At 34.3% G+C, this 16,552-nt stretch overlaps 2 protein-coding genes across 10 annotated transcripts in view; both read left to right on the plus strand.

Annotated features, from left to right (window-relative positions):
- The window catches only part of LOC145681203 (uncharacterized), a 31,518-nt gene extending 18,156 nt beyond the window's left edge, over positions 1-13,362 (plus strand). For 5 of the 9 annotated variants that reach the window (XM_081752709.1, XM_081752708.1, XM_081752710.1 and 2 more), the window contains one exon: positions 3,811-4,166. In XM_081752709.1, the coding sequence (XP_081608835.1) occupies positions 3,811-4,048 (238 nt within the window). In that variant the 3' untranslated portion in view covers positions 4,049-4,166. The other 4 variants (XR_014130739.1, XR_014130740.1, XM_081752713.1 and 1 more) reach the window with 4 other exon arrangements.
- LOC145681202 (uncharacterized) lies at positions 13,326-14,971 on the plus strand. The gene has a single exon (XM_081752706.1). The coding sequence runs from the start codon at positions 13,326-13,328 to the stop codon at positions 14,640-14,642; it is 1,317 nt and encodes a 438-aa protein (XP_081608832.1). The 3' UTR covers positions 14,643-14,971.
- Positions 14,972-16,552: the final 1,581 nt, after the last annotated feature.

Consider the following 16,552-nt stretch of genomic DNA (forward strand, 5'->3'; position numbering starts at 1 on the left):
TCTTCTTTGAAAAAAGTTTTTTTAAACTCAGTTGTTAAATATCATACAGTTCTTGAAAAAAGAATTAATGTTCACTGTAGGTATTACTTCATTTTCATATGAAACTGTCATTTAACAATTTTCTAATTTTCACTATAGGTGTTCCTTCATTTTCTGGTTGAATCTGTCACTGAGTATTATTATTTATATGTTGTAACTTCATTATTTTCTGAAAAAAAAAAATGATTATGTCGATCACGATGTTCTTATTAAATCTGCCTAGAATTCATACTTAGAATGATGTTGACCATACACACGATGTCGTTCCTTTCATTTTTGATATGAAAAATTTGAAAAGTAATTCAGAATTTTTCTATAATAAGAAAGAAATGATGAAATGATAATACAAGAACAAATGAATACCTATAATAATAGACAGAACAATTGGAGATTATTTCTTTATGGTTTTGATGAGAATGTATGATGAAAATCGTTTGAGGACTTTCCTTTAGCCTTGAAACAGAAAAAAATTATAAATAGTGTCCACATAGGGACGATTTCACATTTTGAATTTTATTATTGGTGAATTTATTATAAAGAGAAATTCTACGCAGAAATTGAATGTGTTGAATTACAGAGGGAGGAAGTCGAAATATAGCGAAGTATTCTGCATGTCTTTGGTATTCTATTGTGGGTGACATCATATATAAAAATACATACGTCTATATATATGAAGTGGTACTTAAAAATAATGATAATAATAATAATAATAACGTACTTTTGAAAATATATGATTATGTTCCTCTGGTGATCCACTTCTAAGAGGGATTGAAATTTTCCATATGTGCTGCATGGGACACATTCTGGTAGAGGGTTCTTAAATTAACTTCGAAACAAACGAACACATCCGTGTCTAATAAAGTTCCAGTGCTGCAGAGCCTTGGCTGCTTCATCTTGCATAATGTCGAAAACAAAGATAGTGTATCCTTGAGCAAAGTCAAGGCAAAGAATGTTGTTACCATAGATTAAAAAGTAAATACCTGACCCACAAAATAAGGTTTGATATGAAGAAATATATGGCTTTTCTTCAAAATTTGGTTGTAAAGGTTTTCCATCAGTATGTAATGATAAGAAATTAATGTCAAAATATTTTGGGGTAGACGGATTGGAAGTTATCGTTCCTGTATAGGCATCATTTTCAGTAAACGCCAAAATCGCTCGAGTTGGTAATACTTCCATGAATAAAGTTTGTGTTGCTTTTGATTGAAGACCATTTGGAATAACGAATGAATTCATTTGAGTTCTTTTGAAAGGATATTTCTGTTTATGTTGATTATCGAAGCTTGTTTTGTGTTAGTTTTATTGTAGGACTAACAGCAACCTTTAAAATATGTGAAGCATGAACTAAAATATTTACTTTAGCCTCAACAGAGAAATAGTTAGCGATGAGACAAAAATTTGGCTTAGCAGGAATTAATTTGATGCGTAGTTCTCCTTGGATTAAAAATGTATTCTGATTAAAAGTATCACAATGAAGATGTCCAAGCATGTCGAATTTTGCACTGTTTTTGCTAATCTATAACGCTGTTGAAATCCCTTACAAACACTAGTTTTTGCATCCATATGTCCAGTAGTATCTTGAAACCATAATGGACATTGAAAATGAGTGTTTTAGCATAATCATCATAATTTAACTTTTTTCTTACGGATGATCGATAGAAATGATTATGACATAGAAATGCAATCATTTTTTTACTTATTTAAATACCTCACTGAACATAAAATTTAACGTACATTAATAGAAGTCAGACCCATACCGTTTCTCGAAATTATCCGTCTGGCTTAACGATTTGAGCTTCAATATAAAGAGTGTGTGTGGAATATCTATGTATTCATCACTTGTTCCTGGTATGACGTGTTTTCAGCTAGTGAACTGATTGCTTTATTTGTAACAATATGATTTTCTAGTATACTGGTTTGCGTTGTGAGATGTGAGAGGCCAGGATGATGATTTAATCGAAGATGTCTGATAGTTTCCTCTTCTTATAAAATCTATTTTTCTTTGCTTTCTGTGTACGTTTTTTTCTTTTTACTAGTGCATTTCTTCTTCCTCCTATGATGTGTAATGATGAAGTGTTAAAGATAGAATGATGTTTAATTCTTTTCCTTCGCTGATATCCAGGTACTGACATACATTTCAGTGTATTTTTAGCTTTTTGGATGCTGGACATCACTTCACCCATTCGCTGATGAAAGGATTCGTTAATAGGATGTTTATCAATGATGAGTCATTAATATCGTTTGCGCCAGATTTTGATAATTCCTTCGTTATTGTTTTACGCCTTGTTTTACTAATGACATGACAGAGCGAAATAATCCTCCAAGGAAACTTTGAATAGCATGTCCATAATGATAATGTGATCCAGCATAAACCTTTCCAGTTGCAGAAAGAGATTGTTTTTATAATATGTTAATATGGATTGCTGATAGTTTTTGATGTTTTCGCACTGGTCAAAAATGTAGTTTACCGCATATATTTCCGAAACTAAATGCGAGTGGAGAGCTTGTACAATCTCTTATATCTATTTTTATGTGTTCAAAATGCATGTTGTTAATAACTACATAATGTGGAGGTTTAAAATGTGTATAGCACTAGTTCCAAATGTATGATCCACGGTAGTTATATTTTTGATACATAATAATGGTGACAGTTTCCTTAGCCTAACAGGCATATCTGTGGGACGTAAAACTCAAATGTTTCGAAGGTTTATAATAATAGTGCTACTGATCTCCAAAGACACGGATTCAATTATCAAATATGAAATATCAATATAATAACGGACAGGAATATGTACAGACTTCCGTTCATCAATTTTTGGACGATTGTAAACATTTTATTATTTTGTTCAATTATATTTAAATTTTAATGAGAATAATGAAACTCAAAAATAGCCACTTTCCATTTTTCACGGAATTCCATTCTTTGATGAAGTTTAGTAGTGTATGATGTTATGAGGAAAATATTCCATAGCACTATTACTGGGAAGCGTAACTGAAAAAGCTCCATCCGATTCCATTGTATTGATCTTTTGGGGTGATGCAGGTATCCAGGAGTTGAAAGAACAAGGATATACTTTCCGATGAATAAGAGATTCTATTCTGTTACCTATTCTTACGGTTAGTGTGCGTATGATATTATTGATGTAAAAAGTATTTGATTACGTTACAGGCTGTGATTCCTTTCTAAAAATAGTCAATCCAGGGGTTCTTTATTTAAATCTTCTATTTGATAAACAGGTAGATCTCTAGGTATTATTTCGTTCACTTTAAATCTTTTCCACGTCCAGTTTTGCATCAATCCGTTATCAACTATATCTACTTCTACTAATTCGTACTGTATCACCAATATTAAGATATTTTAAAAAATCCGTAGTTTTCTTCATTTTACTACAATATTGATTATGCCACATTTGCAATAGGTTATTTTGAGAAACGTTTGCAGATATCATCTTAACACTTGAATGATACCTTTCATTCTATGATTTCTCAAGAAGAGGCAATACATTTCCATAATTATACGTTTGATACTTTGTGTGAAATTCTTCCACATTTTTTCTTTTAGAGTTCTGTTAAAACGCTCTGCAATTCTAGCCTTTAAATCAGGACTTTTGTTTGTAATATTTTTTATTTTGTTTCTTTAAAATATTTCTGTATTGCTCTATTTGTAAACTCACTTCTTTATCTGTTTGGAATGTAACTGGTTTCGAAAAAAATTTTGATTAAAGTCTTTGAAAACAATTCTCATGTTTTTAAGCCATTTATTTTTTTCAGATTTTATTGGCAGACAGCAATTATATCATTCCAACACATCTATCACTGTAAGAATATAACGATATCCATCATTAAATGTATGAAGAGACTGAAGATCATTATTCCCACTCATCGTCAATATTGTTCACCACACAGAAATCTCTTTTTAAACAACGACGTACTGGTTTGTGTAATGTATATGTTGATTGTTTCAGTAAGCACTTTCTTATACAGCGTATTGAAATTTTCTTCTTTGTAGCTACCCACAATTGTTTAGCAGCTTAAAACAAAGCAGAATGTGATGGTCTGTTCTAAATTCTGTTAGAGGACAAATGTAAAATGTTTTGCATTTCTTGATCCTAACTAAATTCACACTTTTTCAGGGTTGCTGCTGATGTTGATTGTATACGATTAGAAATTGAGATGATGCTAAAGTCATTTTGTTTGCGTGTTCCATATCACTAGCCAAATAGTAAACTTGAAAACGGACCACTTAAAATATAAGTAAATAATGCTGGTAAGAATCCACTTGTTGCAGTAAAAATGCTCTTTCTTTAGGATTGAGTTTCCATTGTTCGTAAGATATTGAAGTGTCGTCTTGTATCACATTAACCTTGATTTCTGTATCTTTATAAGATATAGGTTACATTTCAATGCATTATCACAACATTCGCAAATACTACGAATCACTGAAAAGTGCATTTGTCACTATAGCTTTAAGTAATTTAGGATTTGGTTTGCTCAGCGTACGAAGATCATCCTCGTGTTTTACTTTGGAGTCATATTTATAGAATGAAGAAACATTATAAAATTATATTATAAACATATAATGATAAACATCGTCAATAAATGTATTTAGAAACGATTTTCATCTGGTGTATCGTGTTTGAAATTAATAAATAAATAACCGTATGGTAACGTTGTTGTCGTGTCGTTCAAACTTTGTTGAAGAAATTTTAAATTCTGATTGGTTATTTTGAATTTTCAGGAATTACCTGGTAACTCATATGTTTAATTTGTGATTTATCTCTTGGAATTTTAAATAATACATGATTAAAACTATTGAAAATCTTACAACTGCTACCTTTTCTTTGATGAAATATGTTTGAGTAATAAATATTACACTAAGATTTTTATGATGAAAATCTTTTGTAAAGAAATCAATTATATAACGGTTCACTTCATAGATATCATAGTCAGTAATGACAATATGAGATCCACTTTCAGGTAAAAAGTCTTTTGTTTGAGGTAATTCTTCAATGAACTGTAATTTCATTGAAATCTCTATGTATTTTCAACTCTTCATAGTACCAATAAGTATTACGAAATGTTGAATTAACCATGCGTGATAAATTGGAAAGTAGTCGTGTTACAAAGGAAGTTTTTCCACATGTTTCTGATTCTGCAACAAGACATGAAAACAAATATTTCCATGTCGTACTTATGTTAAGGAGTATAATAGTTTACTCTGCAACCATATATTTATAAATGTTTGTATTACATTTCTCTTCTTTTCAATTGAGGAGTGTATGTTACAGTTTCATACGCGTTTGGAATTCTACGTCGTTTTATGTAATTCACTTTATACACATTTGTTTCGGGAAGGCTAACGATAGTATGATGTGTCCTCCGGCACATTTTTCTCATTTGTAATTTTGCCTTCTATGGTTAGCCCCAGTTTTATGTCGTGGGGTCTCACAGACCCCAAGGAATCATACCGCTCGATTATTTCCTTATTTTGATAGTTAAAACGCAGTACGTTTCTGACATCTTCAGAAATTTAATTTTACAGTATATTTTATGACTATAACAAATTTTCTTTCGCGTAAGCCATAATTATCTGATTTTTTTGTAAATAACCCTGCTTTTTCTGTCGTGGGGTCTGTGAGGCCCCAGCTGGGTGTTAGTTTGCTAATAGTTATGAAGAAATTTAAATTATATTACTGAGACTTTCTGACAACTAACCTCGTGTAAAATGAATTCAAAATAGTTCGTACTTGTTTGTTGATGGCAGTGGCGGATCTAGCCCGGGGCTGGGGGGCCCACACTCCACCAAATTTTTGAACGTCAAAAAGAATTCAAGCTACTACTTATATATATTTTTCAAATTAAAATGATTTATGTAAACTCATGATATACCTATCATAAACTGGTATCTGGTTGCTCCCCCCCAATTTTACCTCCTAGTTCCGTTATTGGTTGATGGTGCGAGGGACTACAGCGATCTGTCTGCTTCAAGGGGGAAAGTACTGGGAAAAGGCAATTTATAAATTTGTGATTTTAACTTCCCTTTTACCCTAATAATCACGGAATGTTTTCAAATAAGGCTGATGGGAGAAAGTTCGTCTTCTTTCAGCGTATTTATGTGTGTTATTTTAGCCCCAAATCGACCAAGCAGCCGTACCTCAGTTAGGCAAGTTAGATATCTTCACCGGTATATCCAAGTTACATTCATTTGTAGATAGCACAGTCCTTCCCTCTACATTATCACTGGTAAATTGCCGAGTGACGTGTGACTCACCAATTTATTATTGATAATCTAGAAGATGGGGCTGTGTTATCAACAATTGAATATACCTTGCATCTACTGGTAAAGTTATTTGATCGAATTAGGAATACGCCCATCCAGTGTTTGATGCATGCAAAGTAATCAGAAAGTTTTGATCGTGTATAACGGACCTTAGTTGAACGAATTTCTTCCAATCTGAGAAGTAAAAGTTAAGAATTTCTTCATTTGTCAATGTGATCGCTGTTTTCGTCTCTCCTTGTAAGCAATCATTGTAGTGTAGTGTATGCCTAATTGGTTTTTCAAACAATTAGCTTTTCGGATGAAATTATTTGTTCTTTGTTATGTCTGAATCTAAGAGACCTCGAACTGTTATAAAAGACGAAAATATTAGCTCCGTACTGTTTGAAGATAGTGATGAAGAAAGTGAAGCAAATTTCAGCGAAGATAAAACTGATTCTGAATACTAAGATTTTCTTTCGCTACCAGAAAACGACTATGACGATCCTCCAGCTGGTATTGAGGAAGCTAGCGAGAGTGAAGATTGAGTGCGTGAATCAAACGTGAATGACCAAGAATCGGGAAGTGAAAATTATTTTGTGAACAATGGTGGTGATCCTCTACGAGTTTCGAAAAACGGAATGTACTGGAATCCCGAGCCACCGCCACCTGCTCAAACTAAAAGACATAACATAATTTCATCTTCGATCGCTGTAAAAAAGAATGTACACATTGCTACGCCATGGGAAGCATTCAAATAATTTTTCAGTGATGTTATTCTTGACGAAATATTACAATGCACAAATCTCGAGGCAAGGCTAGTGTCTACTGCCGATTCAAGCGCTAAGTGGACAAACCCACTAGATAAGATAGAATTAATTGCATTTCTAGGACTGCATTTAGGCAGGGGTTGATCGTAATTGGGACTGTCCTGTAATAAAACTGTACAAATGCTAATTTGTATCGTGCGATTGTATCACAGATGCGTTTTCATCAAATTCTAAAGTTTCTTCGATTTGATAATAAACGAACACGCGCAAATAGACTGGAAGAAGACAAACTTGCCCCCATCCGACTTGTTTGGGAATGTTTTCTTGCAAACTGTAGAAATTATTATATTCCAAGTGATTGTGTAACAGTGGATGAACAACTGGTTCCATTTTGTAGTCGCTGCGGTTTCGTTCAATATATGCCTAATAAGCCAGCTAAATATAGCATAAAAATGTTTCGGTTATGTGATGTACTGAACTATTTTGCACTCAATGGTTATGTATACGTAGGAAAGCAACAAGGAGGTACTGTGGAGAAGAATATGGCTCAGAACGTTGTGAAGAAACTTTCAAAACGTTTGTTCAAAAGTAGAAGGAACATTACTATGGACAATTACTTTACAAGTGTTGAACTTGCTCAGTACTCACTCAGAATCTCACTCTCGTTGGAGCGATGAAGAAGAACAAACGTGAAATCACGGACATTATGCAACATAGGAAATCTCGTAGTCCATTGACATCTGTCTCCGGATACAACGGAGACCTAACGATCGTAAGTTATGCACCTAAGAGAAGCAAAGCTGTGATTTTACTCAGTACGCAGCCTCATGATACCACTGTATCTGAGAGGTAAGAAAAAGCCAGATATAATTCTATATTATAACAAGACCAAAGGGGCAGTGGATAGATTTGACCAAATGGTGAGAGAATTCACAACAAAACGGCAAAAGGAATGTGGCCATTGGGTGCGTTCTTCAATATGGTAGATGCTTCTGCGCTCAATGCGTCTATAATTTTTAAAATTCAAAATCCAAATTTATCGAACAAACCCAACGCGATCGTAAATTTTTATCCAGCCTTCGAGGATATGGTAAAGTTTTACATGCAGCGAAGATGCGAGATGTCACCTCGGTTACCAAAATCAGAGACTGAAGCAATGAAACATTTCGAAATCTCCAAAACTGAAAGCACTTCAGCAAATTCAGTGTCATCTGCAAACAGAAGAAAGCGTTGTCATCTTTGTGATAGGAAGAAGGACAGACAAAGTAGACTAGTTTGTGAAAAATGCAACAAAGATTTTTGTGCAGAGCACCAAGCACTTATTTGTGCAACATGTAAACAAACGTGAAAAAAGCTGAGTTCTCCTCTAATAATGACAAATAGGTTGAAATGTACCAAATGTGAAATTGTATTTTGAGCATTAATAAAGATTAAATTGTAAAACAGATAGGATTTGCTTTTTAAATGATTGCTAAGCTAAATAACAAATTGTTAGGTTGGGTTAGGTTAGTCGTCATTGTAAATGGTAACAGTAAATTGTTAGTCGTTAGTTTCAATATAGATACAGTCTACGATAATAGGTTAGGTTAAGTTAGTTGTTTATGTAAAATCTAATAGTAAATCGTTAGTAGTCATTTTCAATATAGATACAGTCTGAGATGTTCATTGTAAATTGTAATAGTAAATTGTTAGTGGTAATTTTCAATATAGATACAGTCTAAGATATTGGGGTCTGTGAGACCCCACGACAAAAGAATACGAAAAAATTTAGGACAAAAAATAGGGGTTAGAGACGACTCTTCTTTTTCTTCATCTTCATAAACTATCACTTACTTCGTCACATCGAAATTTAACAGTTTGGAAGATTTATAATTTAGTGAAAATCCTTGTATTTTACGTACTTGATACTCTTTATTCATTTTGTGGTCAAAAATACGTAACGCATAATTCTTCGGACCAGCTGATACATATCCTGCGATATATGTTCTTTACTATTTTCGAATAATTCATTTGTTAAATCACCTAAAATGTCACCAGTTGGGATAGTGATTTCACCAGGTGTTTGTGTATAAATTACTGAATCGGTATCAAAATATAATACTTTTTCTAGTAGCTGATCTAAATTGTTATACAATTCCAATCTAGCTTGTGCTGTTGTATATGCGGCTGTGACGTTTACTCTTGATAATGAAACAGGGACTTCGTCTGACTATTGCCGATATACTTATAGCATGCCATCATTTACTAGAAATATTTGATGAACTTCTAAATCACGATCTGTTATCATATAATTCCTTGGGGTCATTAATGACGCTTACTTGTCACATATTGTCACGTTGACCAAATTTTTCAGAAATTGAATTTACCATTAACTTAGATATACTCCTAGCTACTAGATTATCTTTTACATTTTATATCTAGCCGTATTCCTTCTTTTTCATAAAATTGTTGAATGTACATCTCTTTTAGCTCATCTGTCTCACAACAAGGTGACCATCCACTAGCTTCCATTTTTGCTTTTACATACTTTGTATTCTGCAAACAATCAACCACTATTGGTATTCTCACCATATTGAACAACATCATAAGCTCAAATCTCATGAAAATTCATTTGTATCATTTATCCAATTATTTCTTATATCATCTGCTACGCACGTACCATGTAGAACTCATTCTTAATCACTGTGATTACAAGTTCACTCATTTCATTTGTAAGGCAATATATAATGAGTTTTTGGAGGAAAACTTAACTAATCATTCTACCTCTTCAATCTGGGAAAATGGAATCTCCAAGCAAATAGATTGTCTGGTGACGAATTGCAAATTAATTACTTTTTCATACGAATAGGTACAGTCCGCAGCAAAAAAGCCTGCAAGACGAGCATGTAAGTTTATTGCCAAAGTACGCATAACAGCGCAGGGAATCAACATAACGTCTAAGTGGCACGAATCACGCGAAGAGAAACCTGGGCATCCTCCCCTGCACGTTTATTTTGGAACAAGAGATTTCGCCGTTTCACAATAAACTTACATGCTTATGTTTCAGGTTTCTTGCTGCGGACTGTACAAACTATTAACGTTTACAAAATTTACTTTTTCTTCAGTCTTTTCTGTTTTATGATACAAATGTATGGCATTCGCACGCTCTCCATAAAAAGCGTCACTAGGATTCAATGGTGTTTTCTTGGTATGGGTGGTTTATAACATATTTCTTCATCTCTTCATTTCCTACCAACTGTTTTTTAAATCCACAACCCCATATTTCGTGAACTTCACATCCAAAATCCTTTAATTTTTGAATCTTCTTTGCTGCTTCATATCGAAATTCCATGGTGTCTTTAGCATTGTTACATATGTTTGTGTCGATCATTATGGTAGCAAAAAATAAAAACGTGTGTGAAATACACATCATATTTCCACACGTGTCTTCCTGTGTCGTCTGTCCATTTACCATCTACCTTGATTGATGCAATTCGCTTTTCCTTACTACGTGCAGCATTCGTAATTTGAATTTTTGTTGTTTATTCTTCCTTTTCAATCGATTGTAAGTCTCTCCCGCGATACCCGTTCTTTGGTATCATACTAATAGTATTGTAAAGTACTCAAAATCTTCACATGTATTTTGTAAATTTATTTGGCTTATTGTCAAACAAGAAAGCGATATTCAAACTGTTTAGGAAAATAAAAACATAACGTAGGCATCACACCACAATTATAGGAAGTTTTGCTATACGGAAATAACAAAGTAAGGCATTTCATAAGGAGACCTGAGCTAAGCTCTACGCTACAACCAGGAAGTATCTGAATCCCGGAAAAGGATTGTGCTAGGTTAGTACGGGCAGTGAACGGGATTTCGAATGAAGATCGCATAGTGAAAAGACATCGATTGGAGGTTATCAAAGCTGAACTACCTGTCCACAAATATGAATTTAGTAATTTTGATAACCATTTGACTGTAATAACTGAGCACATTAGAATATTTGTATAAGCAGCACAGTTTAATACTTTTTATAATGTAATGTTTGAGGTAAATAAAAATTACCCATAATGTAGCTGTAACTTTTCTTATATTGTTCATCCTGACATATGTCCTCGTTTATTTTATTGATATGCTGATGTAGTTATGCTGTGAAGGTTTGAACCTATTTCGTCCATTTGTTTTAATTTTGTTATGGATAGTACATAGCCGCTTCATCAGAAGTTTGTACTAAAGAGGAAGGACGAGTAATGATCCAGATTTTGTGATCGGAATATGTATCAGGAGCCGTAATCCATGAAAGATTTTCGTCACAATTCGGAAAGTATGTCTTCCCGCTAAATAGTATTTACAGATGGATTGAAAAATTCAAAAATATTCGCACAAATACGCTCAATGTTGACAACATTTTTGGCCCTAGATCGTCGTCCGACTCTTTCCTCGTGCGTAACACCAATGGGACCATTTTTGAATTTTTGAATCCTTTCTCAGAAACTGCGTTGCTTGAGGATACTGTTCCCGTAGTCTGCCGAAGGAAGAAAAACCGGATCACTGCTCATTGTTGCTCTTTGCTGCAAATTTCTAATGATGTGCCCATGATCTATCTGCAACAAAATAAGGAATTAGGATCAAACGATGACCGCAAGAGGGTTGCAATGAGATAAACGGGCAGATGTTAGTATGCACAATGCAGGAAAATATATAGCTTCATCGCGGATATTTTTTTTAAATTTTTCTTTGTATTTATGTCTGCTACATTTCTTTTCATTGAGGAAACAGAATAGAGCCTTTTTTACACACAGTTTTAACTTTTAAAATAATAAACAATAAAGATTGACGTTTTTCAGGATGCAGACAATTGCTGGGAACATCGTTTGACATACCATGAAATAATAGGGTTGTAAATTCGATATAATATATTGCTTTCTTTCAGTAGCATGGCATCAGCTTATTACGAAGGGCCTATTTGGTTTGTCATAAGGACCATATTCTGTCACATGATCAACTCAAATATCACATTTCGTGCTAAATCGAGCCTAGAGATTCGAAATCCAAATCTACGATATTTCAAGCACGTAAGCTCCGCGAGGGATGCTCTGGATAATTAGCAGAAGATGCATATATTTTATCATTATTTTTTTATTTTTCTAAAACAACCTACTTTTCAGAACATTCTATCCATTTTTACTCTATGTGCTATAAGTCGGTTTTATGTTTTTCATTATGTGCTAGCCGTAATCTTTTAATTAGCTATCCCTGTATTATATTTGTGGGGCTGAGAGAGAAATTATGGCAAGTCCAAGCCATATAGGAAATACACTAAGAAGGTTTTGAGCTGTAGACAACTGGAAAGCAGGAAGTGAAAAATTGTTTCCTCAATAAACAATAGATTCTGTGCAACAACGTATTGTCTTGAAAATACTTTTTCACTTCTTCTGTGAAATTAATATTTGATGACTTATACTACTTTACTTTTTAGCCGCAGAGTTTTTGAGATGTAGGGACATCTTTCTTCATTGATTTTCTGTTGAATTTAATGTTCATGATTCGTTGGTTTTTTTGACTATGTTATACTATGGAACACATTTATTTTTGTGTGTTTCAAATTTGGGAGGTTACGTCTTGATAGCATTGGAAATTTTGGAAGTCTGTAACAGTATGAACCCAAGATAGACGAACTTTACGCATTTCCTCATTACCTTAGTATCGAATTCTACAATTATAATATCATGTATTTGTTATAATTTTGTGAAATATATATAAAAAAAACATTTCTCAAATAGTTTTGTATCGGAACAGTGTTTAGATATGTATCACAACTAAACACGTAGGTATTTCTGAATAGACGTTAATGTCGTAATATGGATTAAAATTTGATAGCTCAAAACATTCTAAGGATAATAGAATCACTTGTAGGCATTGGTAAATTGCCTGAGATAATACCTTTGTTCAAACATTAGGAATTGTTATAACCTTTTTATCTTTTTTTTAATTTTAATTGTTTTTGTCGTTTTACTAACAGTTTCTGGTATTTGTAATAGTAAAGATTCTCGTAATCAGTATCTCGCCATTTCTGCTGTATTTTACAATTAAGAAATGTCCCTTCTTTGTTCTTCAATGTTATTTATATGCTTTTGCTTATTAATTATTTTCTTACTGGTTCCATAAACACACTCTTTGCAGAGAAGCGAATACAGTTTTTGCTCGAAACCAGGCAATTTCTCATTCAGATGAGAAATCTGATACAAGCAAAACGTTTTGTAAAGGATAAACTCTATCGCACATGTCGAGATCACGTAAAAGTGTAAAACATCATACACATCAAAGGTATGTAAAACATATTAATATTAGAGCACACATGTTACTAAATACAGGAGAAAATCATGAAGACTGTGGAAATGAGTTTACTGCAAAATCAAGTACGGAAACGCACATAGATATACATAAATGTTTTAAACCTCGTATGTGCCAAGAGTGTGGCAGGGAATTTTGTCAGAGTTCTAGTTTGAAAGCACACATCTTAACACATTCTGGTGAAAAACCTCACCAGTGCGAAGTGTGCAGCAAGGGGTTTACGAATAGATCAGATGTGAGATCACACATCTTATCACATACCGGTGAAAAAACTCACAAGTGCAAAGAGTGTGGAAGGGAATTTACTCATAGTTCTAACTTAAGAAGACACATCTATACACATACTCGTGAAAAACCTCACCAATGTCAAGTTTGCAGCAAGGGGTTTACTAATATCACAGATATGAGAGCACATATGTTAATACATACAGGTGAAAAGCCTGACATATGCGAAGAATGTGGCAAGGAATTTACTCATAATTCTGCCTTAAGAAATCACATCTTCACACATACCGGTGCAAGACCTCATAAGTGTCAGGAATGTGGAAAGAGATTTACTCGTAATTCTGATTTAAGAAAACACATCTTTACACATACTGGTGAAAGACCTCACAAGTGCCAAGTGTGCGGGCTGCGATTTCGTGCGAATTCACATGTGACAGCGCACATGTTAATACATACCGGTGAAAAGCCTCACAAGTGCCAAGTATGTGGAAGGGTATTTGCTCAAAGATCTTACTTAAGAAGACACTTGTTTACACATTCTGGTGAAAAACCTCACAAGTGTCAAGTGTGGGGCTGGAGATTTAGTGCGAAATCACTTGTGAGAGCCCACATGTTAATACATACGGGTGAAAAACCTCACAACTGCCAAGAATGTGGACGGAGATTTACTCGTAGTTCTGATTTAAGAAACCACATCTTTACACATACTGGTGAAAGACCTCACAAGTGCCAAGTGTGCAACAAGGAATTCGTTACAACGTCAAAATTGCAAGCGCACATGGTTATCCATACAGATAGAAATGCTCTCACATGTACAGAATGTAGAAAAAGGTTTAGTCATACTCGTACTCTGAAAAGGCACATCTTAACACATTCTGGTGAGAAACATCATACATGTCTAGAGTGTGGGAGGGGATTTAGTGAAAAAGGTACTTTGATATCACACATCAGAACACATACAGGAAAAAACCTCACAAGTGCGAAAAATGTGGAAGGGCGTTTGGTCAAAGGTCTCATTTGAGAGCTCACATCTTAACACATTCGAGTGAGAAGCCTCTTACATGCGAAGAATGTGGAAAAGGGTTTAGTCGAAAAGATAATTTGAAAGCTCACATCAGAACACACATGTCAAAAATCTCACACGCGTGAAGAGTATTGAAAGGGATTTACCAAAACTGCATTTTCATAGCACACATCATAAATTAATTAGAAAATGTCATATTCCTAAAAGTTTTGAACTTAGTTTTAATTTGATTATTGTAACAAACTGTCGACATGTTGAAGTTTGTTAAGGTTAAATACCTTAAATTCAGTATTTGAACTTTTCAATTAAAATAGTTGTACACGTGTTTGAGTGTATTTTTTACAATCTTTTTCCTAAGGGAACAAATAAAACGTCGTACTCTTCAATTTAACCACTCCATACAAGCTATTCGAATTCACACAAATATGAGTCTTAAGGACTGGAAATATCTCCAAGACGAAAAAGGATAAATGTATAATTTTACTCTGAGTATTAGTTTTCGCTAACATTAAATAAAGATGGTTACGGGCTGTCGAACTATCCTTCAAATACCATTCTTCTCTGACATCTCCCCTCTATTCTAACAATTCCCTGTTACTACAATCACAAATATGTCCAGTATCTAGCAGGAATACGACAAAAGCTTAATCGGTATGTGTTGCCCACCATGTGATTGTGAATAAAGCAAGAAAACATCTAATGTGAAAGTATTTCAGTGAGTCACTAGTAAGTGACATACTCAGATTTTATCTCTGAGTGTTCTATCTAAATTATAGAAAATTTATTGCAGGACAACACTTGCCTACGGGTCCCCGTTAGTGTCATGTTCTTAATTGCAGTTTATTCACTGCCAGCTGAAGTACGTAGTTTATATTATAAATGAGCTAAAGCGTGAGGTAGGTATCCATCGATCGTAGTAAGAAGGGCTATCGCAATAGTAATTACAGCCAGCTGTTTCAGCTCGTCTCTACCAATTGTCTTCCGTCCGATGGTCCTCTTTCTCACTATATACATATAAACACATTGCATAACCAGTTTTCGTTTGAACAATACTAATACCTGGATAACACACTTTATTATCTTCTCATTTGTTTTCGTCTTAACACGCCAAGTGCCAAGGTCATTACAATGGCTATTCTGCTTTCCCTGAAGTTCAAAATTTTTCTCTCCTTAAATGTTAAGCTTACAGAAGTATTTTTTTTCATTATTAACAACCCGTTGGATTTTATGCAGTGTGAAGTTCGAGGTTTGTAATCACGATTATACATACTATTGGAAAGTCTAAGGAATTTCCAAGTGAAATAAAAATGAAATTTTTCTGTTTAAAGACCCACGAATATGCCGATAAGCGTAAGAGAGACGGGTGATCAAGGCAAGTGAATGATGATCGGAGAACTGGTGATATAGCACCTGAACCTCGCCCGCTGAAAGAGAAAATTCAAATATGTAATGTGGAGGGAAACAGAAGTACCCCGAAAAAACCTATAGACGCGATGTTCACCACAGTTTACTTCCCCGGGGATTGAACTAGGTACTCAACCAACCAATTCCACTCCTCTGTAACAGAGCCACCTTGCGCCACAGAGACAAAAATGTCTACAACAAATATGCTAATTAGTAATGTAGGAATGGGCCATGGCCAGCGCTGCAAGGTTTGAGAGACAGGAAATTTTCTCGATCCAACTTCCTTTCCTACTCTAGTACCGGAAATTTACTCGTTGGGTCCAATGTGCCATTCATGTAGTGTTACGTAACTCTCACTGAAATGTTATTTTGTCACTCTAATTTTTGTAATATTCCTGGAAAAATTGAAATTTTCTTGCATTGGTCCCTTGGGATCAATGGGGAATGGTAATGCCATTTCTGTATTGCTGCGACGTGTTGGTCCCATGCACATAGGCATACAG

Source organism: Thermobia domestica, chromosome 3 (genome assembly GCF_964235325.1).
Source record: "Thermobia domestica chromosome 3, izTheDome1.hap1.1, whole genome shotgun sequence".
Taxonomy (NCBI): domain Eukaryota; kingdom Metazoa; phylum Arthropoda; class Insecta; order Zygentoma; family Lepismatidae; genus Thermobia; species Thermobia domestica.

Excerpts from the sequence above, each read along its gene's own strand:
- LOC145681202 (XM_081752706.1), top strand. The coding sequence starts at position 13,326 with ATGTCGAGATCACGTAAAAGTGTAAAACATCATACACATCAAAGGTAT.